We start from the raw sequence: 24,770 nt of genomic DNA, 5'->3' as shown, positions 1-24,770 counted from the left end.
TGCGCCGTTACTTTTTACCATTTGATTTTTACGTGGCTGTCAATAATTAATCATTTATGCATTGTGTAAGTACGTACCTGTACCAGTTCATAAGTTATGTAATTCATCGTTGTTAGAACTTATTATTATTATTATTATTGTTATTGTAATTATATCTTGAAGTTGTAGGAGATCTAATCGTCTACCGATATAATTTATCACACACATACACCTACATTATACTCGTCCAAAAATGACTGCGTTGCCGAAAAATACGAAAAGATTACCTTTTATCTTTGGTATAACTGACACCTGACACACACACACACTGTGTGAAGCAGGTACCCAAGTTTCCACATACATACATATGATATTAACAGGTGTATATGCGCGAGTGCAAATCTTCGGAAGTGTCAAGGTTGGGGAAGAATGACGATATATTTGCACGCCGTTGGCCGAAGGCATTGTCGCTCGGTATTCGGAGCCCGACGGTACGTCCGAAGTGACAGCTAATTATATTTAATCGAGGATTCAGATTCCCGATAGCATTGTTAGCTTTTTTCGTAGAAATGTGTCGCGTTTCGTTAATTAGTTAGTTTTTATAAGTAATTTGAAAATTTTACCTCCGACAGCGTTATCAAATTCAATGAACATTGACGAATATCTTGTGCAACAAAAGACAATACTCGCATATGTAGTTTTACCGTTGTGCAATGCTCTATTTTTATTCTAATTATACGTTCGCCTAAAACTGTAAAAATAAATAAATAAACAAATAAACAAATCTGAGGTGATGCGAACGTGAGTCGCCATTGTTTTACATCGTTTTAAATTGGAAGAATAAATAATTCGTGGCAAATAAAATCGAGTCGGTTACATGCAAGTTCTGCAGTGATCCGGGTTCATTTCACAGTCAGGTAAGATTACGCTTTGTTCTGCGTTTTGTACATCGATTTTCACATATTCGTTACGTGACGGCGATTAGTTATTATTTTTAATTATTTAATTTTTTTTTTTTTTTTTCTACCAACTAATTTCGCAAGAAGTCGTGAATACATCGCAGGTGTTCAAGTCGCTGACTTTACGCGCGATTATCTCTATTGTCGTTATCAATAATTCTGAATTAAACTCGGCAGCAAATTGAAATTCAATAATTATCACAACGTTTATGTGCATGTGTGTGTGTGTGCGTTTCTCTATTTGACAACGACAAACAGTTAATTTTTATTGCAGGTATAACCGTTTAATACACATATTTGAACATCGCACGTGCAACTCGTACGATAAGGTATATTCCGTTATTATCTGCAGTTCGTTGTGTCAGGTGCATTGGACGATAATGGTGCGGACAAATTTTAGTATTTTTCTCAATGATTTACCGTTGTACGGATGCGTCGTGGAATCGTGTAGTATAATTCCATCTGCGCGACTATATTACAGGCATTAAAACAACGTTGAGATTTCATTACCAAACCGACCTTGCGAGGATGTCAAATTTGAATTCATACGAGTATCAGAGAGAGCTCTGCGCCTCCTTATCTATTTTATAAAATATGTTTATATAACGCGAGCATGTTTCACGCGTTTTTCCATACGTGTTCTCCGTACACAAAGTACCCGTTTCTATAACTGTTGAGTGAGGCTGCGAATGCGTTTAACCGGAGTAAAGAAAAGACCAATTTTAAGTCCTAGGAGTTAAAAGTGTTCTTTTCTGCACTGCGCGCAGGCGCTTTAGCGAACAAATTTGACTTCACGCAATCCTAACCTCAATTTCGCGCTTCATGAAAAAACGCGTAACGTACTCTTGTTATATAAAGAATCGTGTGCAATAAGGAGGCGACGGTCTTTTCGCCTCGCGCATTTTCAATATTCGTCTTCGTCTCGACACCTACGACTCATATTGAAAACTTACGCTCGGCCCTAGAGGACCAAGTTTGCCTGCTCGTTACACAATATACTATTTTGTACCTCACACGTAGGTACCGGTATAGTGTAATGACTATCGGTATCAATACCTCTATAACATAGGCATATTTCACAATTGCCTGTAAGGCAAAAACTGCACCCGTGATTATGGAAATAAAATCCCACAATAACACGATATACATAATATATTGCAGCATACTTGATGATATGCTAACGGTGTATCTATATATGCATTACCACCGTATGTCAAGTGGAATCTTTTTTCCGTACAATTTTACAATTATTTCCACCTCTTGTCACGTCGGCGATTAATTATAAGTATATATTATACGACCATTTGCGTAGGTATGTTATACATAACACATTCGTTTCCGTATAGACGTATAATTAACAGCGATTATTCGCAGGTAGATAGAATGTTTTATTACAAGATGATATAAAATGTTCGCGCCATTCGTATAGCTCATGTCGTATGTATGAATCCATCATCGTGTATGTACAGCGTAGGTGCGAATTTTGAAATTTAATCGATATTATATATACACATATACATATATACGTATAAAAAATATATATATACACACACACATGTACGTTATATACAGAAATTGTGTTACATATACAGGTATCGCACCGTACTGCACGCAGTATAATAATACAATGACGAGCATATAGTGCACGTAATTGTTTGCTGATGAGTTGAGGTATTTTCAGGGAAATCATTAACCCAAACGTTTTTATATACCGTGTACGATCACCATGAAGAAATATAAATATAAATGGCTCTTTGCGGGCGTAGATGTTTTTTCGTGGATTCGAGTCTCTGCCATACGTTTAAAATGGCACGAACATCGTAAACTTATACGCGTATATTACATAGGTATGTATTTTATTATAGAAAGAATATTATTACAGGCAACACGCAAAAATACTCTAAACATAATATAATAAAAATGTTTTTCTATTTCATTTTATTTTATTTTTTTTTCTCGATGGGCGAAATTATACTTGTATTATATACACAAGTATTGTATATTATTCGAACCGGTTATACGGTTCAGATTATCGAGCCCGTATAATTTATACATCTAATATGAAAAGTCGCAATTTTTTCAGAGCAGGCACAACAAACTTACAACACCTTACGCCACTTCGATTTGAGCGTCTTCAAGCCTGATAACAAAATATCTGTACACGACACAATTTTGTGTATTTTCCTTTTTTTTTTTGTCACCGCGTATAAACGTGCCGATCGTACAATGTAAAATATCGTGAATCGATTGAATATTTCTCGAACTTGGATGTGGTACTTTCATCTATCGATAAATTCATCTCTCCACGTCGCAAAACGAGAACTTACGGTACACATAAGAAACATTGTGGTGATAAATTCAAATGAAATAAAAAAAAAAAAAAAATGTTTGTAGAAAAATAAATGATTAAAAATTTGCGGACAGTTAGTTACGAGGTGTTTTAGTTTACGACGATGTGTTGCATATTAGAAGCGTTTTGCTACTGCTTAGCGAACTCTTGCAGACGTTGCGGGTTCGCATTCTGCAACTGTTGCGAGCAGGAAGAATCAGAGGAAGAAGTTTACTACGTAGAATCACACCGCTGACCGCATCGCGTGCATTATTAATATTATACTTAAAATATTGTCACAATAATTTCTCGCAGTGACAAATCTTCGCGGGAAGATTAATTTTCTTCAGCGTGTATATTTCCTCGCGGTGCAATACGTATGCACATTAAAACTAACGCACACGAGACGCAGAAAGGCGACGCAAAGTGGGAAAAAACAAAGGCAGCGCCGGTTACAGTCATCGCATCAACTCCGTTAAGGTCAGCAGTCAGTGTAAAAGTTCCTCGGTGTGATATTGACGCCCGACTTTCTATAATCCGCCATTTTTGTATTTCGTGGAAATTTCTACTTTTCTTTTCTTTTTTCTTTCTTTTTTTTTTTATATATTATTCACTTATGCGATGTTTCTGTTTAATGCGAAAAATTCGTAACCAACGACAAGGATTACGCAGCGATTGATTCTCTGTTCCCAGCTGCAGGAGCTACGGTATTTCGATAATTCCCTAGTGTTTAACGAGATTGAAGTTTTAGTAACGTTACCGTAACGAAACTTTGGGGGAAAAAAATTATTATTTTCTCAATTTTACAATGATTTTTTCATGAACTAGCATTACGAAATATAGGTGTGTTTCGTTTTATTACGGTTCAAAGAAATTCAGAGCAATTCCAAAATATCGAAATAACCGATTTTTCTTCCGCATGAAATCGTTACGATAACGTTACTAACTTCAATACGATTAGTTTTCAATTTGTTATAGTTATATATTTGTAATGTAATTCGAATTGTGCGACAATTTGCAGAGATTTCTACCTATCTTTATTTCCTTCGTTTCTTTTTTTTATTCAAAATTTATAACGGTCACGATTTTATTTACGTGATACTCGTAAAATTTCTATATCTCCATTATTTCTTCACGTGCAAAGGTCTAATGTGATTTATAATCACTCTGAATCTCTTGTCTCCCGCAATCAACCATTTTATTGTTATAATGGTACTGATTAGCTGTTACAATAATTGTACATACATACTTGTGAAATTTTATCGTTTTCATAGTCACTCAGATGTTTTTTTTTTCTTCTCGCCTGTCTACCTGAACGCGAATGATGATGTGCTCATGTACCGGGAAAATTTCAAACGTCAATAAAATCAATCGCGTACATTTTAATTGTATGTTTGATAGACTCGGAAAAGATGGTAATCATCCTTTTGTAATATATGCTACTGTACAGTTTACTTTTACCGCGCAGAAAAGAAACCCAAGTCAAGTTCCTTGCCAAGGTTAATTGGCCAGCTTCCCGTGTGAACGTTATATTCCTTACCTTTGTATATTTATATCGTGCGAATTTATGTATAACTATGTTGAAATATAATTTCGCCGACGGACCCTAAGAATGACCAAAATTAATCGATTATTTTCCTCGCAATCGGTTTTTGTTTTTCACTCCCATCAACGATGCAATGCAATATTAATTTGTGCGATTGGAGTATCAATTATTATCATTGCGTTACTTAATTAGTACCTATTTAATATAATAATTGTAAGATAAATGAATATTTTTATCTGAAATTGACAAATGTTGCGAACTAAACTATAAATCAACAAAAAAATTTTCCCCCACTAAGACCATATACTGAAATTTACGAAATTTCAGTTTCAAATGCACAGATTCAAAAAATACGAAATGATCGATTACTCGATTAATCGATGCATCGATTATTTTTTTTGCCCAGTGGTTATCGTTAAGTTTTGACCCTCGCTCATCTCAATTTTTAACGTGTTACCTGCATCGACAATCTATAACAGACAAGTGAGCACGTGTTTGATGGCAGGGGAAAAGAATAAGAGATTAAAATTTCAATTGATAGCTGTTGGTTGTGTTACGTAGATCACGCAAGAAACCGACGGGGTATAATAATTAACAAACGGACCATGTTATGATATATGTGTGTATAACGCCACTGCGGTAAATTATAATCAAGGTATCTTCGAAGGAAATATATGTGACGTATACACGTTTCAAAGTCTTTGAATTAACTTGTCTCATAGTCAGAAGCCGAGACTTTATTCGACGTCACAAATGCAGGCCAATAATAGCTCGTTTATAGCAATGAAATTTAAAAGAATACCGATTGTGCGATACCAAGCTGATTGTAATTCATTGTCGCGATTGAACAAATGGGAGCAGGTACCGAATACGATTAAGAATCACGTGATAACTGTTTTTTTTTTTTCTCCTATTACGCTACAAGAATTAAAATTTTCGGAAGGTCGTTACGATTAGTCTATTCGTCCGCGGTTTGACGATTATTTTTCAACGTTCAAGTATAGAATCAACGGATTTTTATATCACTGGGATAATATCGATTTCCTTGAGAAGTTTGACTTTGAAAAATTGTCTAATCTTTTTTTTTTAACAACTGAAATTGTTTCATAATGATCGATCGATTGATTGATTTTTGTTAGAAAAGTCTGCGTCGGATTATAAAAATTCGACTCGCAGATAAAAGGAAGATTCGTTATAACGGTGATTTATTTTCAACACTTGCTCTACTGTAGTTTTTCAAAAGATGTCAATTTTTCTTTCGTGATCGAATTTTTACAGTAATTTGCGGTATTATAATCGGTTTGACCGTCTAGAATTTTACAACAATAATTGGCTAAGTGAGCACAAATCGTCGAATAAAACGAACTGCAATTTTGCAAAAGAAACGAGAAATACTTTGATGAAAGTATAAACTGATAATCTCGATATTATCAACGTTTTGACGTACGATGGTAGAATTTTTACAGTTTCCCGCCACATAAGTATAATCGGAAAAAAAAGAATGGTAGAAATGAGGTCGGTTAAGAAAACAGGGAGCACACGGTCAGAAAAATATTGTAAAGTTTACATCTCATGTGGTGAATCTCATGTGGGTAAAACAATTTACAAATCCGATAATAAGAGTTACAAAACCAATGGTAAGAGTTACGATATGCTTTTAGGTAGATCCATCACAATCGATACGTAGATTTGACTGGAAAAAGTGTTGTCCATATATATTCCCCACGACAAATGTAAAATCTATCTTAAATTTTTTTCCACGCAGACATCCGCTGATTCGTGATCTTTTCTCAGGAATTCTCGTTTCTTTCCGTACAAAGTCCGACAGCAGTCGTCGACCAGCCATCCGTCCATCTCATGTGTGTAATTATAATTTCTTTCATTAGCATACCGCGAGCCAGTTTCCGGGAAGTGACCCCAGCGACCCCGGAGGCTTTGTCGAGACTCGCAAGGCGGACTTGGTGTCTGTCGAGCTTACGAGCGCAAAAGCAGAGCTTTAAGAATGGACGTTTTCGTAGACGAAGAAACAGGGGAAAGCCTCGAAAGCGTGGCGCTGCGAGGAGCCGGCCAGTCGCTGACTCTAAACTTCACCGATCCCGAAAACAATAATCTCGAAACTGGGGAACCTGAGGAAGACCCTGGAAACGGTCGAATTGTTCGCCGACGGGTTCCCTTCCAGGTAGGTAAAAGTTGAGGAAAGATTGTTCCTGTAAGAAGTCAAAGTCTGTTATTTCTTATGAAAATGCAAGTTATCATTAGAACTTGAGCAATTTGAGTTTGAGGGCTTTATTGTTTATAGTTTCAGGAACATTTTAGAACTTTTTCATTCAGATTGACAACAAAATGGCGGCATGGCGCGTATAAGTAGCGAACGAATCGAAACTTGATGGTTTTTGCGGTGGCGCATCTCCTGACATCACTGTCCAACTTGGAACACATATGGAAAAATTTTGTCGACTCAAAAACACCTTTTCAGGTTCGAGCTCGTATCCCAAACGTTGAAAAATATTTTTGTTAAAAAATGTTGGACTCGAAATTCAAAAATCTAACCACAAGCTCGCATCGATAGACAAGTTTTAAAGATTGTGTCAAAATTTCAGTCGTTTTGATAAAAATTGAGCTAGGAATCTTCGTCACTGGATTGACAACGTGGTCGTTCGCTACTTATATTCGTCATGCCGGCATTTTGCTATTAATTTCAATGAAAAAATTGTACATTTTTTTTCTTAAACTATAAATAATAAATTCCTCGAATTCAAATTGTTGTAAGGGTTTTCATTTTGTTAAAAAAAACAAAATGCTAAATATAGGTATGATTTTAGACCATCCAAGCAAAACCCCCCCCAATCCAAGTACATACATACATCCATATTCGTAAATTTTCAGATGTTACACGCTTATGCACTTCCTGCGTTTCATTCCGATAATTTTATTTATTAACACCGACTTTATGTCTTCGTGTGGTTATTCCATTATGACGGTGTTCACCACACATCGTGCGAAACTCATAATTACGACAGCTGGTCGTGTTGCGTGAAGAGTTAGTATGTAAAAAAAAATTAATAAAAATTCAAGAGTGAATACGTCGACGTTGGCGACGTGATTAAAGAAGAAACGGCTAGGAGGCATTTGTTTCAAAATTGAAATACGGACGGTTTGCGTCGAATTCGAAAACAAACCTATAAGAGTGGATAGCAAAAGTTTTTAATCATGCGTGAAATATTGCACCACAATATGTCGGCGTGAATAACAGAACGATCGCATTGAATGATGTTGCAATACTTGCATCATCATTTGGAGAGAGAGAGATAGAGAGAATAATAAGATACAACATCCTTATTTTATACGTGATTGATACTTGTTAAATTTACATAATATATTACAAGCACACATACATATCCTGATAGGTAACTCGTTATTAATACCAGTAGCGATAATGACGGGATATGGAATTGAGTCCAAAAATAGACGCCACGACAATAAATTGACTGTGCAGAAATTGCGTAGCACATATTTGCAGATAAAAAAACGATTATGAAGATGACAATAATAGTGATGATAATGATAAGGTGTACCTTGTAATTTTCCAGATACCTCGTGCACTACAGAGGCAAGATAGCGGAGAGGAGGAGGAGGAGGAACGAACAGCAGATCACATACATCAAGATAATCACGAATGTTCACGAGTAGTAAAACGGGTTCTAAGGCGAAGCGAACCATTCGGCCAAACGAATCCAACAATGCTACTTATACCCCTAGTATTTTATTTTCGTTGGGTAATCGCGATACTGATGTGCCTAGAAGTGTTTCTTCACGTGTGGGCCCACCACAAGAACAAACACCTCAAAAATGCGGACGTCTATTTCAGATCTCCGTTTCATTCCATCACTTCGGAATTTTGCGCATTGTGCCAAAGCGAAACGTGCATGGATAGGGTGGGAAAAATGCAGGAGATACGAGCAGGGAAATTTTTACGACAGTGCAATTACATGAAGAGAGTCGTTACCTGATTGACCCTAGCCACCTGAGTAATCGTTAAACAGAAAAGAATCCCATCAAAACAATGTTTTCCTGCATACGTACATATATTAATGATATTCATATGTATATATACATGTGTACGCGGTACGTACATATGAAATTATGTGTATACATATATCAGTTCAACACTTATGTTGGACCCCGCGAGCGTCTCGAAAGATCGGAAAATGTTTTACGTAAGTTCCGTACTTGAACAAGTTGTTCCGGTAAAAAGTTGCGTGCTTTTTATCAACACTGTTAGCTATACTATCGGATTTGGAACTTATATTCAACGTAAATAATAAGTCCTGCTCGGTTTAACGAGTGCGATAAATAGTCGAATCCAACTATTTTTACGCTTTTGTATAACATGTGATTGATGTACATAATGAATTTCTTTTTTTACGCAGGCATATATGTAATTTGTGTAGATTACGTGAGGCCGACGAGCGAATGAGGTTCTGCACAGCTATGAAAACGACATGCTTTAGAATTCAATGCAACCTGACGAAATTGTAAATAATTCAATATAGCCATGATCTTTGACTTTAGTCTTGCCTACTTGTTTTTTGTGCCTTTTTTCTAGTAATAAATACAACTTTTCGTCTAGCGTATAATAGATATTAGAAAATATACAATTATAGTCTTCGTGTATGCAATTTTTTCTTCCAGTTTCTCCGAATTGCTGTGTAACGCGTGCAAAAGTTCAACCACTCCTTATTTTAAATTGTTATTCAATTTGCTCGGGTGCATAGAAAAAAATACACGCGTAAAATTGTTCGTGTAGTTCGCATCCCATTTTATTAGCAACTCAAATATTTAAATGTAATTCTATTCTATACGTATTAAAATATACAGATACTGCTATTAACCGCGAGGTTTTAAAAATTTGTACATAAATACACAGGTCTACCGGCAAAAGGCACCAGATAACAAAACATGCTGATATTTCGGTAGACCAGCGTTCGTTTCACAATGTATGCCATATTACCACTTCAATTGACTAAAGAGATAAAAATCTCATGTTCTCAAATTACTTTGTAGAGGGCTGAATACGCAAGTAATAAATTCAGTCAAACTCGTTCCGAATTTGTCAAGTTTTCAAATAACAAACCAGAGGTAACGAGCGAACCCTTTGTGATCACTATTGCTACACCCTCTGATTTTATGATCGCGAGATAATAAATTAGGAAATTAAATAAGTTATAAAATGTACCAGTCATTCGCAAGTCGTTCGATACTGACAGATCGTAGAGTGATAACTAATTACAATTGTAGATTTTGCGTGCACGCGTGCTATCGCATTGCTAAAATCTCACGTGTAGCTACTTGACAAATGAGCTCGAAATTCGAGGCGAGATGAGCTCTCCAAAAGCGGCAGCGAGACCATACCATAGCTGGATAATTGGGGCTTTGAATCCCGTGGAAAATCCGAGCAACCGCTCGCCCCGTAAAATTATTGTCCCTATAACATTGGACCAGGCTGCGAACGTCACTTGCAATCTGGTCTTCGTTAAGCAGCTTTGTCTGCGAATTTGAAATGCACATGAAATAAATTTGATAGTATCTGGAAAAATATTCGTACATGTTTTATAATATGTTAAAAGATAATCGTGACAAGTGTGATTGAATAAAAGTTGTAAACACACCTCAAGTGTCAAGTCTGTATTTTCCATGGGATTTTCCGACTGGAAGTAACTCCTGATTGTCGTCTTTAGAGTATCAGACTTAATCGTTAGTTCTTCAGTGAGTTCTTGACATTGCCTCACAGAATCTACGCCAACTTCTGTTAACGCAGAGTATATTGACTCCAGCTGACAAAGGCTCGTGCGCTGCTGATTCATTGCACGATCAGCTAACGCATCTAGAGCTTCATCCAACTCTGCATTTGAAAGATCTCCTGGTGCTTTTACTCTGAAGCCGAGCGTGTCGAATGTTACCGATATCGCGCTCCGTTTCCAGCCGCCCGTGTCTGTCACAATACGTGCAACAAGAATGTAATCGATCTTTATAAGGAGAGGAGTAACGGAAATATTGTGAAAATACCTGTGGTTTTCCACTCGAGATCCTTCAAGTGACCTTTGACTACTCCACTGTCCCATCCAATAGCAGCTGCGACATCAACGACCGGAAACTCTATGATTGAGCTGTCATCATGAGATTTACCTCGCTGTAGATCTAGAGCAATCGCCATGGCCAGTGGTGCTGACTAGTAACAGAAATGTTAAATCTTAGAAGTTTGCTACCTCACAGATCACAATTTAAATCAGATGCTAGTCAAGTTCTAATTTTTCCTTACAGATTGAGCAGCAGCTTTCAGTGCGTTGGGACCGGCGTAGCTTGTTACTTTGGCGTTAACGTAAACTGATGGTAAAGAGGTGATGAATTTTTTTGGATGAAGTTCCAGGTAGCAAAGTAGAGTAGAGATAATTTCTTGAGGAATGTCCAATAGCTTTACAGTTTCGTCTACAGGTATCGCGACTTCGTGTCCAGGACATCTTTTGTTCACTTGACTATACTTAGAGCCAGTTTTCGTGCAAGAACAAGGAACAAATACTTTCTGTAACAAACGCCTAACCATGTGTCTGTCAACACCGTTGGCGTAGATGTGACGACGTAGCTCAGACTTATCAGCTGCTTCCTGAAAAGAGATAAATAAAGTGAAAAAGATGCGCCTAAAAAAAAAAGTGTGCTTAAAGAAGTGCTCGATTCAACAGTCAGTAAAGTTTCTCACCTGTGAGCTTATGAACAGGTGGCAATGGGCTGGGAGACCATCCCTCCCGGAACGTCCAACCTCCTGTACGTATCCCTCAAAACTTGAAGGCATGTTGAAATGAATAACTGCCCTGATGTCGGGCTTATTGATACCCATTCCAAAGGCAACTGTAGCAACCACAATCCTAGTTTCTCCGTTCATGAAAGCTTTTTGTACAACCTTGCGCCGACTAGCAGACAAGCCTGCATGGTAGGCTTCTGCTATGGCAGATACTTTTTCATCGGCTCTTGAATGTCGTTTGGGATTCTGTTGAAGAACAATTTACTAGGTATTTGCAGAGAATTTTGATGATTGATATTATTCCTCACAGAATCTAACAAGGAATGAGTGTCTTGAAGTGGGATAGACTAAATAAATTTTCAACTTATTTTTTCGAAATATTTACTTTTATGATATGTATAATACCTGAATATGTACTCACAAATAAGGATGTTCTCAATAGTGCAGCGAGTCTGACACACTCGTCTCGGCGAGTGCAGTAAACAATTATAGAATCCAAATCTTTGAAACGGCCGCTTTCCAGGAGAGCCACTAGTGCACGATCTCGATAAGCATCTTTCGATACAGTCAATGTCAAGTTTCGGGGCAAGGGGGTATCGGAAATGACTCCAGCCATACCGTCTGGAATTCTCAAATGATTCACAATACTCTCGGCTGTTGATTTTGTGGCTGTGGCAGTGAGACCCAAGACAGTTTTAACACCTAACTTTTCTCTCAATACTTTGCTAACCATCAGATAAGACGGTCGGAAATTGTGCGACCACTGAGATATGCAATGAGCTTCGTCAATGCAAGCAAAAGCAATGGGAGGAAGCTGCCTCAACAAGGCGCCAAAGCCTGTCGATTTTTCGCCAGCAACGACAGCCTCCGGAGAGACGAGAAGAATATTTAGGGTTCCCTCCTTAACCATGTCCATTACTTTTGTACGTTGCTTTGCCCCCATCGCAGTGTGAAGGCAGGCCGCGGACAGGAACTTTGGAACACCGGTTACCTGGTCATCCATCAAAGATACCAGTGGAGATATGACCAGGGTGATGCACGGCGAATGCTTGGCATAAAGATAAGCAGGGAGCTGGTAGCACAAACTTTTTCCGGACCCAGTCGACAGAGTGACTAAAGTAGACTGGCCTGTCAATATTCTCATCACAGCTTTCTCTTGACCAGGTCTGAAGCTCTCATGGCCAAACTTCTTTAATGCGTCTAACACTTCATTTGGCGTTACTGAAAAATCAAACAGCAGTTAAGCAAACATACAGTTCGATAAATGGTTGTCTGAAGAAAAAACAAAAATGTTACCACTGGGCTCGTCGATCGACCCCATGGGATACAAAGGTTTTACAGGTCCCACTTCTGGACGAAGCAGTTGTGCCAGCAAGTGCTCGGGTACCTTGTGGCTTGAAGGGACGTGCTGGAAAAATGAGCATATTTTTACGACTTCCCCATCATTTTTTGCTCGGAAGTTAGAAATGAAGTGCCTGACTTACAGTTTTCGGTTCTTGGTATTCAAGATCCTCCTCGAAATCAAGATCGTCCAAGTTATCGGTGAGGTTTTCGTCGTTAAACAGAACTGCTTCAAGTTCTTCTGAATCATTTGGTACATCATTTCCATCTACTTTCTCTTTCGGTATCGTTGTGTCGATGGGTCGAGAAGCAGTTTGCGGGATAAGATTCAGTCTGTTTCTGTGCGCGCCAAGAACAGCTTCGTTTGCCATCTTAGCTGCTTCTTCAAGCGTCGGATATTCAGATGGCTCTTCATCAGCAGCCAGTGGCAAGAGATCGGCGGATTTCAGTGATCTACATTCTTTTGAAAAATGTCCGATATCGCCGCATTTGAAGCAAGTTAAGACTCCTTTCTTCTCAACCAAGTCAGCCAAGTCCAAGCCACCTTCCCCAGATGCCAGCTCTTTCTTCTTTTGCTTCCACTGATTTTTTTTGTACTTCTGAAAGGTCATTGTCTTCTTTCCACGGACAAATACCTTCTTTTTCAAATTTATTCTCACAAAGTTTTCGTTTATATTTCCAGCTGCTACTTTCTGTTCCAACTTTTCCTTATCTGTTAACTTTTTTTTCAATTTTATGCCCGTACTGGAGTTCTTTTCATTTTTCGAATCTTCATTCGCAATAATTTGTGAGAAATCGGCAACTAAATCTCCGCTCTCAACTGTTGGTAAGGAGAATCGAGGCACTGCATTAACTGTCTCTACTCCATAAATTGGAGTTTCTCGCACATTTTCATCCACTGAATCAGTTTCATCAATTTTTTTCTTACTGTTTCTTGTCAGCTGTTTTCTGGCACCCCGTACTGCTTGTGTCCTCCTTGGCTTTCTAACAATCTCCTTTTCTTCTTCTACATCATCATCTGCAGTTTCTCTATGATTTCCTATATTTTCATCCTCCGAATCAGTTTCATCATTTTTTTTCTTAACGCTTCTTGTCGGCTGCTTTCTTACACTATGTACTACTCGTGTTCTCCTTGGTTTACCAACTATTTTCTTCTGATCTTTTACATCATTGTCTACAGTTTCTGTATCATTGACAACATTATGCTTAATATTTCTATAAACTTTTCCTCTGGTTTGTCTATTTAATAAAGGAGGATTTTCTGGCAAAGAATTCTCAGGTGGAGGATCTTCGGTCTCAACAACTAAGGATTTATTTTTTTCATCAGCAGGTGAAGGTCTTGTGACATCGATAATATCCTCTTTGTTCGTTTTACGCACTCCTGATTCATCAGTTCTTGTAATCAATTCTTGTTTTGCATCAATTTTCACAACGTCGGCAGGTCTCTCAGAGTGAGAAAGATTTTGTGATGGGTCTTCGGGTGTTGTAAAATCTTGGGAATTTGCCTGATAAGAATCAATGCAGGGCCGTTTAGCCATCTGGCTTTCTGCAGCATTGTAACTTTTCCTTTTGTTTCTGATACGTTTGTTTTTACGTTCCCCTTCCGAATCACTGTTACATATGAAATCTTCTTCATCTGAAAAAGACTGCGGAGTTTGCGAGCTAGTTACAGAAGTTGAGTAATAAGGCGAATACAAGCTTGCCTCCAACGATTCAACTCCAGAATCACTGGTCCCGGACAATCTATTCATGTTTCCTGAGAGGGGTTCAAGATTATTCTGCTTTGAGCATCTATCTATCCATCCGGCGTCTAGTTTCCTACAAACATTGATCGTCTTGCCATCTATCAGCTGACGAATGGCACTCACAGACTGGGTGACTACTTTATTTTCAGCCTGAACAACTTTCATCTTGTCCCCAAACATCGGCTTGAAAATGTCACTTGGGTCAAATCCATCCTCTGCCTTATTTGCAGTACCGTCTTTCAGAGAAGTTAAGGATGTGTTACTGTTTTCCAATTCCGATCTGCTCTTGGATTTGACCATCGACAGCGACTTTCTAGGATTTCTTTTGGTGAAACTAGTACTATTGAACATTTTTTGGGACAATTGAAACGAAGACGATCTACCGACAAGTAAATTTTGTTTCTTTTTTGGCGTAGGCAGCTTTTTCTTGTTCAAATGATCGCCCCATGCACCATCAGGATTTAATCCCTCCGCGAAAGGCACTGCCTCGAATTCGCTGTTTTTCATCGCTGGGACAGACTCTGGTTTAAGATTTTCTGAATCGCGCGTATCGGACTGTGGGGTATTATGCTTATTGCAATCGTTTTCTACAGCAGCTGTGTTCAACGTTGAAGTGGTCGATATATTGGCTTGGATATCATCGGAGAATGTTATGTCTGTCAGGGTCGCCTCTAAGGCTCGAGTTTTCAACTTCCAGTACATTTTGTATGCGTCTCTTATGGTCACGTCTGCATCCTTGATGTCGTTCTGTGAATAACATATTAAAGGTTAGTTCAAGATGCTTGGAAACGAGGAGTAAAAAATTAACAGCTTCGATTGAGATCATAATACGTTGAAAACTTTGAGTTTACGCACCTTGTTAGGTTTCCGTCCATATTTTTCCATAAAGTCACTTTCCCATAGTTTTACCCTCAGTTTTGACTTTTGATATTTGTTTTTGAGCGTCCGATCATCTAGGAGATCCATATTGTTCCAGTGCTTGAAAATCACTGTATTCAAGATCAACCGATAAGCTCAGCTTATCGAAATCAACATCACGTTTTGGGTTAGTCAGCTGTGCCTGCACCGTAGATTATAAAGTGAAGACAGTTATCATTTGACAGTTTAACGCGCCGAATTGTCGATACCAGCCCCCTGACACACGCTGCTAACAGTGGTTCGCAAAATGTCCCTCGATTCTGCCGCCAATCTCCACCACTAGTGGCGCTAGTAGCTGTCTAACAAGCTTGCGCGCGATCAGCGAGGGCAGCGAGCGTGTCAAAAGTCTACTAGCGCCTTGTAGAGCAACTGAAAAACGGGGACAAAACGCGTACAATTTTCTATATACGAGCAGCAGAGATGAGTAGGGAGATCTCCAACGCTCGGCTTTTCGTGATACCAGCTAGGTTGGAGCGTCGACGTGACACCTAGGCGGCCACGCACCGAAGGTGGCCCATTTCCGACCTGACACCTAGGCGGCCATGCACCGAAGGTGGCCCACAATCGTGCATATATAGATATACTCGGTCGCTCGAGCAAGCGGTTGCCAATCGCATCCTTGTCCCCGCTCGCACAAATGTTTCCAGGAATGCAAGAATTGGGATTTTTTTGTTTCAATTATGAATGTCAGCGAATAAAAGTATCTCCAGATTTGATAAATTTTGGATTCAATTAGCGGACGTTGAACCAAAATAATTAACCATTCCCAGCCCGAATACTTTTTTTTTTTTTTTTTTTTAATAAATATTATTTTTTTATTGATGTGAAAATATGTGACGCCTGGTGTTCTCGAATATTTGTATACGCAGTCTATGGAAAAATATACGAAGCCAGCTCGATAACATTTATGCAAAATGTGCAATGGGCAAGTGGTTGGAGGAAATTTTTTTTTTCTCGAACTGAATCTTCCAGAGAACCATCAGCGAATTCCAAGCAAGCTCCATAAACATACCGAGCAAACGCGCGATCACGGACGTAGCTGTGGTGTGGCTGAGTGGATACCACATGAGGATGAATTTTCAATGACAGGTTTTTGCGCGAAGTTTTCCTGTATTTAAGTTAATTACTGCTGCCTTTGCTATAATACTGCATTCAAGTCTTAAACAAAACACTAAAAAATTGGTTAACCAATTAATGTAAAACAACATGTTAGATTGAGCTTAAAATTTAAGCCGGAGTTACATAAACTAAGATAATTACAAGTGCAATATTGTAAATTTGAGCATTTATTGTTCATTTAAATAAATATGGTTTCCTCCTCAAAAAAAAAAAAAAAAAAAAACATGAGGATGGAGTGATGCGGGACACGGGTTCGATCGCAGTTCACTCTTTTTTTTTTTTATTTTTAAATTCAATCCCGGCTTTTTTTTTGTATTTTCGGAGAGAAAAAACAAATCAAAGAAAGAAAATTTCGAGAGCCGGTCGATTTTTTCCTTCTTTCCTTTTACTTTTTTTTTTTACTGAACCCACCTTTTTTGTAGTGGGGGTAACCCGGAAGAGAACAAATAATTGAAACAATAAAATTCCGAGAGCGAATCGATTTGTTCCCCGTTTTTGGCGCCTCTTTTTTGACAAGGAAAAGTTTTGACAGTAATGGAAAATAGAGATTACTAAACGCAAATGTATTGTTTTTTAATAACACCGGCCCACAAAAAAAAAAGTGGTCTGTACTTTTGACCGGACCTACCTATCTTTATGTATTTTGACGCGCTGAATCCGAATCTGAAGTCAGTTTTGCCCGTACACCCTCAAAATTTTGAGTAAATTGCAAAAAACCATAAAAATCGCCAAAAATTAGCATTTTTGGTAAGAAAAAAATTTATGGAACAATAGACCAAGTATGATTTTTATGCATTTTGGTCCGCTAAACCCAAATCTGAAGTTTATTCAACCATAAGCCTTTTAAAATTTAATTGGGCCGGTGTTATTAAAAAACAATACATTTGTTTTTAGTAATCTCTATTTTCCATTACTGTCAAAACTTTTCCTTATTAAAAAAAAAACGCCCATTTTATATCAGTCTTGACGAGCATTTCTTAAGAAGTTTGAGAGATGCGAGATCGGAACGTCAAAATTATTTCAGTAGCAACAATGTATGGACCCCTCTCCTTTTCTGATATTGGCAGCCAGTTAAGAGGCTTCACAGTGTTCAGTTTAGTGCCAGCAGCTCTCGAGGTAGCAAGATGGTAAGTGAATTACATAATTATTTTACATGTATGGAAAAACCGGCAGGTTTGACGATCATCTATTTACTTTATAGATTAAGAAGAGCAAAAAGGGAAGGACCTGTAGTCGTATTTTATACTTTATTTAATTTTCCTTGAATTGTCAGACGTTTTTATTTTTGATTGTATAGGAAGAAGATGTGTGGGGATTTCCATTCTGGTGCCCAAGAATATAGTACACATTTTCGATGATTTTTTCTTTTTGGAAAACATTTTCCTCAATTTCCAAATTTCCTTAATTTTTTGGTATTCAAATCGATTCTTAACAATTTTGCGCACAGGTGGGATTTCTTTAATTATTTTTTCCCTAATCCTGAGGATATTTCCTATCTGAGACCACTGTCAATAGGCGAGATTCCGAATATCATAAAATTACCTTTTTTTCTAATTAAAAAGAAAATCACATAAGGCCACTAAGAACTCGAAATGAAAATCTGAAAAAATTAGAGATGTTTTTTTATATTCTAAGCCATTAACGTAAATAATCCGTTTAACGACCATCCTAATAGATATACATTGTATATAGGGCATTCCGCGTCAAATTTGCAACCCATGTACCTCACCCTCTTCGATTTCGATAATTCTTTAGTATGATGTTAAAACCACGGTTTCAATCGACTTGAAACAGTGTTGGAATTTTTCGCAGATTTCTTTAGCCACCACTGAAATAGAAAAAAATTGTAAAACCAATTCCGAAAAAGCTTCTTTTAAAATTCTGAAGAAATTCACACTAATTTTATAATTAAGAATATTATTTGTAAGCACGACACGATAACGGGATCTCAATATCTACTACTTTTCTAGCAAGTTTTTAGTTTTCTTGGATCTTTGGATAACTTAAAAAAAAAGAATGAAATGGTATGAACTGTATTCAGGCCTTCTGGCATTCCTCTAAATTTCAGAAAAATTGAAATCCATTAATAATAGAGAAATTTATGACCGAACAAATAAATAGAAACTCCAATTCCGGCATGAGAAAAAAAAACTTGCTAGAAAAGTAGTAGATGTTGAGATCACGTTATCGTGTCGTACTTACAAATAATATTCTTAATTATAAAATTAGTGTGAATTTCTTCAGAATTTTAAAAGAAGCTTTTTCGGAATTGGTTTTACAATTTTTTTCTATTTCAGTGGTGGCTAAAGAAATCTGCGAAAAATTCCAACACTGTTTCAAGTTGATTGAAACCGTGGTTTTAACATCATACTAAAGAATTATCGAAATCGAAGAGGGTGAGGTACATGGGTTGCAAATTTGACGCGGAATGCCCTATATACAATGTATATCTATTAGGATGGTCGTTAAACGGATTATTTACGTTAATGGCTTAGAATATAAAAAAACATCTCTAATTTTTTCAGATTTTCATTTCGAGTTCTTAGTGGCCTTATGTGATTTTCTTTTTAATTAGAAAAAAAGGTAATTTTATGATATTCGGAATCTCGCCTATTGACAGTGGTCTCAGATAGGAAATATCCTCAGGATTAGGGAAAAAATAATTAAAGAAATCCCACCTGTGCGCAAAATTGTTAAGAATCATTTTGAATACCAAAAAATTAAGGAAATTTGGAAATTGAGGAAAATGTTTTCCAAAAAGAAAAAATGATCGAAAATGTGTACTATATTCTTGGGCACTAGAATGGAATTCCCCACACATCTTCTTCCTATACAATCAAAAATAAAAACGTCTGACAATTCAAGGAAAATTAAATAAAGTATAAAATACGACTACAGGTCCTTCCCTTTTTTTCTCTTCTTAATCTATAAAGTAAATAGACGATCGTCAAACCTGCCGGTTTTTCCACACATGTAAAATAATTATGTAATTCACTTACCATCTTGCTACCTCGAGAGCTGCTGGCACTAAACTGAACACTGTGAAGCCTCTTAACTGGCTACCAATATCAGAAAAGGAGAGGGGTCCATACATTGTTGCTACTGAAATAATTTTGTCGTTCCGATCTCGCATTTCTCAAACTTCTTAAGAAATGCTCGTCAAGACTGATATAAAATGGGCGTTTTTTTTTTTAATAAGGAAAAGTTTTGACAGTATTGGAAAATAGAGATTTCTAAAAACAAATGTATCGTTTTTTAATAACACCGGCCCAATTAAATTTTAAAAGGCTTATGGTTGAATAAACTTCAGATTTGGGTTTAGCGGACCAAAATGCATAAAAATCATACTTGGTCTATACTTCCATAAATTTTTTTCTTACCAAAAATGCTAATTTTTGGCGATTTTTATGGTTTTTTGCAATTTACTCAAAATTTTGAGGGTGTACGGGCAAAACTGACTTCAGATTCGGATTCAGCGCGTCAAAATACATAAAGATAGGTAGGTCCGGTCAAAAGTACAGACCACTTTTTTGTTTGTGGGCCGGTGTTATTAAAAAACAATACATTTGTGTTTAGTAATCTCTATTTTACATTACTGTCAAAACTTTTCCTTGTCAAAAAAGAGGCGCCAAAAACGGGGAACAAATCGATTCGCTCTCGGAATTTTATTGTTTCAATTATTTGTTCTCTTCTGGGTTACCCCCACTACAAAAAAGGTGGGTTCAGTAAAAAAAAAGCAAAAGGAAAGAAGGAAAAAATCGACCGGCTCTCGAAATTTTCTTTCTTTGATTTGTTTTTTCTCTCCGAAAATACAAAAAAAAAGCCGGGATTGAATTTAAAAATAAAAAAAAAAAAGAGTGAACTGCGATCGAACCCGTGTCCCGCATCACTCCATCCTCATGTTTTTTTTTTTTTTTTTTTTTGAGGAGGAAACCATATTTATTTAAATGAACAATAAATGCTCAAATTTACAATATTGCACTTGTAATTATCTTAGTTTATGTAACTCCGGCTTAAATTTTAAGCTCAATCTAACATGTTGTTTTACATTAATTGGTTAACCAATTTTTTAGTGTTTTGTTTAAGACTTGAATGCAGTATTATAGCAAAGGCAGCAGTAATTAACTTAAATACAGGAAAACTTCGCGCAAAAACCTGTCATTGAAAATTCATCCTCATGTGGTATCCACTCAGCCACACCACAGCTACGTCCGTGATCGCGCGTTTGCTCGGTATGTTTATGGAGCTTGCTTGGAATTCGCTGATGGTTCTCTGGAAGATTCAGTTCGAGAAAAAAAAAATTTCCTCCAACCACTTGCCCATTGCACATTTTGCATAAATGTTATCGAGCTGGCTTCGTATATTTTTCCATAGACTGCGTATACAAATATTCGAGAACACCAGGCGTCACATATTTTCACATCAATAAAAAAATAATATTTATTAAAAAAAAAAAAAAAAAAAAAGCATTCGGGCTGGGAATGGTTAATTATTTTGGTTCAACGTCCGCTAATTGAATCCAAAATTTATCAAATCTGGAGATACTTTTATTCGCTGACATTCATAATTGAAACAAAAAAATCCCAATTCTTGCATTCCTGGAAACATTTGTGCGAGCGGGGACAAGGATGCGATTGGCAACCGCTTGCTCGAGCGACCGAGTATATCTATATATGCACGATTGTGGGCCACCTTCGGTGCATGGCCGCCTAGGTGTCAGGTCGGAAATGGGCCACCTTCGGTGCGTGGCCGCCTAGGTGTCACGTCGACGCTCCAACCTAGCTGGTATCACGAAAAGCCGAGCGTTGGAGATCTCCCTACTCATCTCTGCGAGCAGTGGTGAGTGTCAGGGGGATGATCGATACTAACCTGTAAGATTTTTGTGGCCAATAAACGATCAGTATTCTAATATTCGTTCTTATCGATAACGCATTTCGATTCTTGGTTAAACTCGCACTAAATTCGCAATGTTGGTCATTCTGCGATTGAAGCTGTAAGTGAATTCTTTATAAATCGTTTGATCCATCACTATTTGTCAAACAAAGTGTTTCTTCCGACAATTCAGTGAATTCCTTGAGACGTGACAATACTGTGTAAGCGAAGAAATGTGCAAGTAATATTTGCAAGACGTAGAATTCACAAAATTCAGATTTCTCGTGAGACTTTCGTAACTTCGTATATAAGTATTGGCAACTATGCGGCTGTGAGATTTCGAACATATCGAAGAATCGAATCGAAACAAAAGCAGAGCGGGATGGCGAATGAGATATAGAGCTGGTCCGCGGTTGCTTGCTTCTTATTGTTAATTAACAACGCACAACGTGATAAGTGAGTGGTAATTATGGTTTTATCGGGACGTCGCACGGCGCTTTTAAACACCGCTTTAAAACGAATCGACATGTCAGTTTTCATCGTTGATACATGCCGAAAGTTCGACAAAGCGGCGAACGCGAATCGTATTGAAGTTAGTAACGTTATAGTAAGGATTGATGCTGAGAAAAAAACCGTTATTTCGCGATTTTAGAATTGTCTGAAATCTAGCAAACCGTGATAAAACAAACCTCACTGATATTTCGAAATCTTAGTTCGTTAAAAATCACAGTAAAATGAAGAAAATATCGATTTTCTCCCCACTGTTTCGTTACTACGATAACGTTACTAACTTCAATCCCGTGAATGCCGGGACGGAGGCAGCGCCACGTTCGCCAGTCTGCGACGGTTGGTGAAGGTGAACGGTAAAAATCAAGCAAGGTATCGAAGATCACCTGTTTCCGAGGTTGACACATCTGCCGTGTGTCTCCGTCTGGCGTCGGGCGTTCGAAACCGTTTGAGTAAAAAGCAAGATGGCCAAGTAGTGTTAAACGGGTTGTGGAATGTGCGGTAGGAAAAATTGGAGATTTCGGTAAAGCGCAGATGGCCTAGCGATGGCCGAGTTTAACATCGACGTGAGCAAGCTCCCGGAGGACGTTAGGGAAAAGCTTGCGGAGCTGGATCTCGAGCTATCCGAAGGTAAGGTGTCGCCGCGCCGAAGTGCAAGTGCCCAATTCCGAAAGGTAACCCCTTCTGACTCACCGCGTACGAATCCCGCAGCGAGCGAGCTGAGCGGCCGAAAGCGGCGGCTGCCGCCTCCGATTAATCGATAATATTCCACTCTTGCCATTTTAATTCACCCGAATAATGCCCACCACCTCATCGCCAGAAGCCCAAAGGTGCGGCCTGGTCCCTCGGCTCGTTCCAACCGCGCTTAATTACCGCTTACGAGCCTCTAATTGAACCCCCGGTGGAACCTCTAACGCGAACCGCACCTCGACGTTATTTTCAATTTTTCATCTCCGTCGACGACGTTCGATAATCGGGCGAAAAATCCTTTAATCCCTGCAGGTTAGACGGTCAAATAGTCCTTCCTTCCTTTTTTTTCTTCCTTTGCCAGGAGAAGAACCACTCTCGTCTCTTTAACGATTCTTTTGTCCGACCGCTCTATTGTGTCACACTCGTTGCTACCCCGCGTTTCCTTCGCAGCACCGTCTGGCAGGTCCTCTCATAATCCTCGAGACGAGTAGACGTACGTGTGTGACGTCACTGGGCTGCAGGTGCGAACGAGGCTGAAGTTAGTAACGTTAACGTTACTGCAAGTTTATAGTTAGTGACTTTTAAGTAGTTGAGTTTTCGAAATATGAATAAATCTTGCCTTGTTATGATTTGCCGAATTTCAGACGTTCCTGCAATTTTGAAATAACGTTTCTCCGAACCGTTAATCATTACAATAACGTCACTAACTTCAGCCTCGTGAATATTTTTAGTCAAGGATATCGTGTTGAAGTTGGTAACTATTCATACTGAGAAAAAAACGTTTCATATTCCGCAATCCTAGAAAAGATAAAGAAAATAGTGATTTTTTTTTCTCAACGTTTCGTTACGATCGCGTTACTAACTTCAGCCCCGTTCGTAGGTACGAAGCGTTTACCCGACCGAGGGAAATGAAAATTTGCAATATCCGACAACTCTCACAATCAGTCCAGCTATAAACCGAAGAAAAAGATGTTCAATGACGGTTGATCTTCAGAAGTTCGGAAAGATCGACAAAAATATTCATATTCATATTCATATTCATATTCACGTTTATATTCGCTTTCGCATTCGTGTATTACCAACGCCAATTACCCACTTGTCTCTCTTTCTTTATTCCCTTATTCAGCCGCTTAGTTTCTGCCGTTGCAGCTACACTCCAAACGCGTCATCCTCGTGTTAAATTATTAAATTAATATCTCTCCTTTCAGGAGCGTGCACTCGCACACTATTTTTAGATTTTATAACCGTCCAAAGTGTACAAGCACTGCCCTGGTTGCATTTTATTTACGTTGCCTAAAACCAAACATCATCCAATATTTCCGCATCCGCTTTTTACGCACACAGCGGCTACCCGCCGATGATAATAGTTATTACGAAATATTCGTCTTCTTCGTTTCGTCCCAATTTTTTTTTTTTTTATTTTATTTATCTCGTTTTTTTTTTTTACACCGTTTATCTTTACCATCGTGATCCCATTACCAACGAGTTACAAAACCCGCGTGTCTGACAGATGTTACGGCTTGTATACACACATGCATATATATATATATACACACCGTATGTTTTGTTGTGCATGCATAGACGGATGGGTGGATAGATAGACACTTGTTAGCATCGAATTCGACGTTTAATCACAGCGGTGACGTTACATAGAGAAAAATTTCATTCTTTCTGTAGTTACTACGGAAAGTTTTTGGAAAATAAATGTATCGTTGGAAAAACGGTTTGAATTACTGTTGAAATTATACTTGGAATAAAATTTCACACGAGTCACCGTATTTAATTAGTAAGCCGGCAGATTATAATTATAAAATTTGTTTTGTTAATCCTGGATATTTCGATCCTCGAACGAGGTTCAAGTCAGTAACATTATATCGTAACAAAACGTTGAGGAGAAAAAATCACTATTTTCTTATCTTTGCAATGATTTGAGAAGGAACTGGGATTGCAGAATATGAGTATATTTTGG

General features: G+C 38.0%; 3 protein-coding genes across 8 annotated transcripts in view; 2 read left to right on the top strand and 1 right to left on the bottom strand.

Annotated features, from left to right (window-relative positions):
- The first annotated feature begins 95 nt into the window (after nucleotides 1–95).
- On the top strand, nucleotides 96–9,384 carry LOC107223803. Of its 2 annotated transcripts, none has more exons than XM_015663611.2 (3): nucleotides 96–896; nucleotides 6,700–6,992; nucleotides 8,404–9,384. In XM_015663611.2, exons 2-3 carry the CDS (start codon nucleotides 6,816–6,818, stop codon nucleotides 8,821–8,823), a joined length of 597 nt encoding a protein of 198 aa, XP_015519097.1. In that variant the 5' UTR covers nucleotides 96–896; nucleotides 6,700–6,815; the 3' UTR covers nucleotides 8,824–9,384. The 2 variants fall into 2 exon arrangements, with proteins under 2 accessions (XP_015519097.1, XP_015519098.1); XM_015663612.2 differs by lacking the exon at nucleotides 96–896 and adding an exon at nucleotides 3,815–3,974.
- On the bottom strand, nucleotides 9,247–21,735 carry LOC107223802 (ATP-dependent DNA helicase Q4). The gene is made up of 10 exons (XM_015663610.2): nucleotides 21,602–21,735; nucleotides 15,551–15,755; nucleotides 13,094–15,442; nucleotides 12,906–13,017; nucleotides 12,031–12,830; nucleotides 11,568–11,855; nucleotides 11,133–11,474; nucleotides 10,880–11,042; nucleotides 10,483–10,805; nucleotides 9,247–10,360 (listed from the first exon to the last, which is right to left on the bottom strand). Exons 2-10 carry the CDS (start codon nucleotides 15,659–15,661, stop codon nucleotides 10,130–10,132), a joined length of 4,719 nt encoding a protein of 1,572 aa, XP_015519096.2. The 5' UTR covers nucleotides 15,662–15,755; nucleotides 21,602–21,735; the 3' UTR covers nucleotides 9,247–10,129.
- A 712-nt stretch (nucleotides 21,736–22,447) lies between these two features.
- Nucleotides 22,448–24,770, top strand: part of LOC107223804 (disco-interacting protein 2) — a 44,234-nt gene continuing 41,911 nt past the window's right edge. For all 5 annotated transcript variants that reach the window (XM_046732608.1, XM_046732607.1, XM_046732610.1 and 2 more), the window contains exon 1: nucleotides 22,448–22,741. In XM_046732608.1, the coding sequence (XP_046588564.1) occupies nucleotides 22,657–22,741 (85 nt within the window). In that variant the 5' untranslated portion in view covers nucleotides 22,448–22,656. The remainder of the gene's footprint in view (nucleotides 22,742–24,770) is intronic.

This window comes from Neodiprion lecontei, chromosome 2, assembly GCF_021901455.1.
Source record: "Neodiprion lecontei isolate iyNeoLeco1 chromosome 2, iyNeoLeco1.1, whole genome shotgun sequence".
Lineage (NCBI taxonomy): Eukaryota > Metazoa > Arthropoda > Insecta > Hymenoptera > Diprionidae > Neodiprion > Neodiprion lecontei.
The sequence above is the reverse complement of the archived record's forward strand: the minus strand, read 5'-3'. Positions and strand labels throughout refer to the sequence as shown.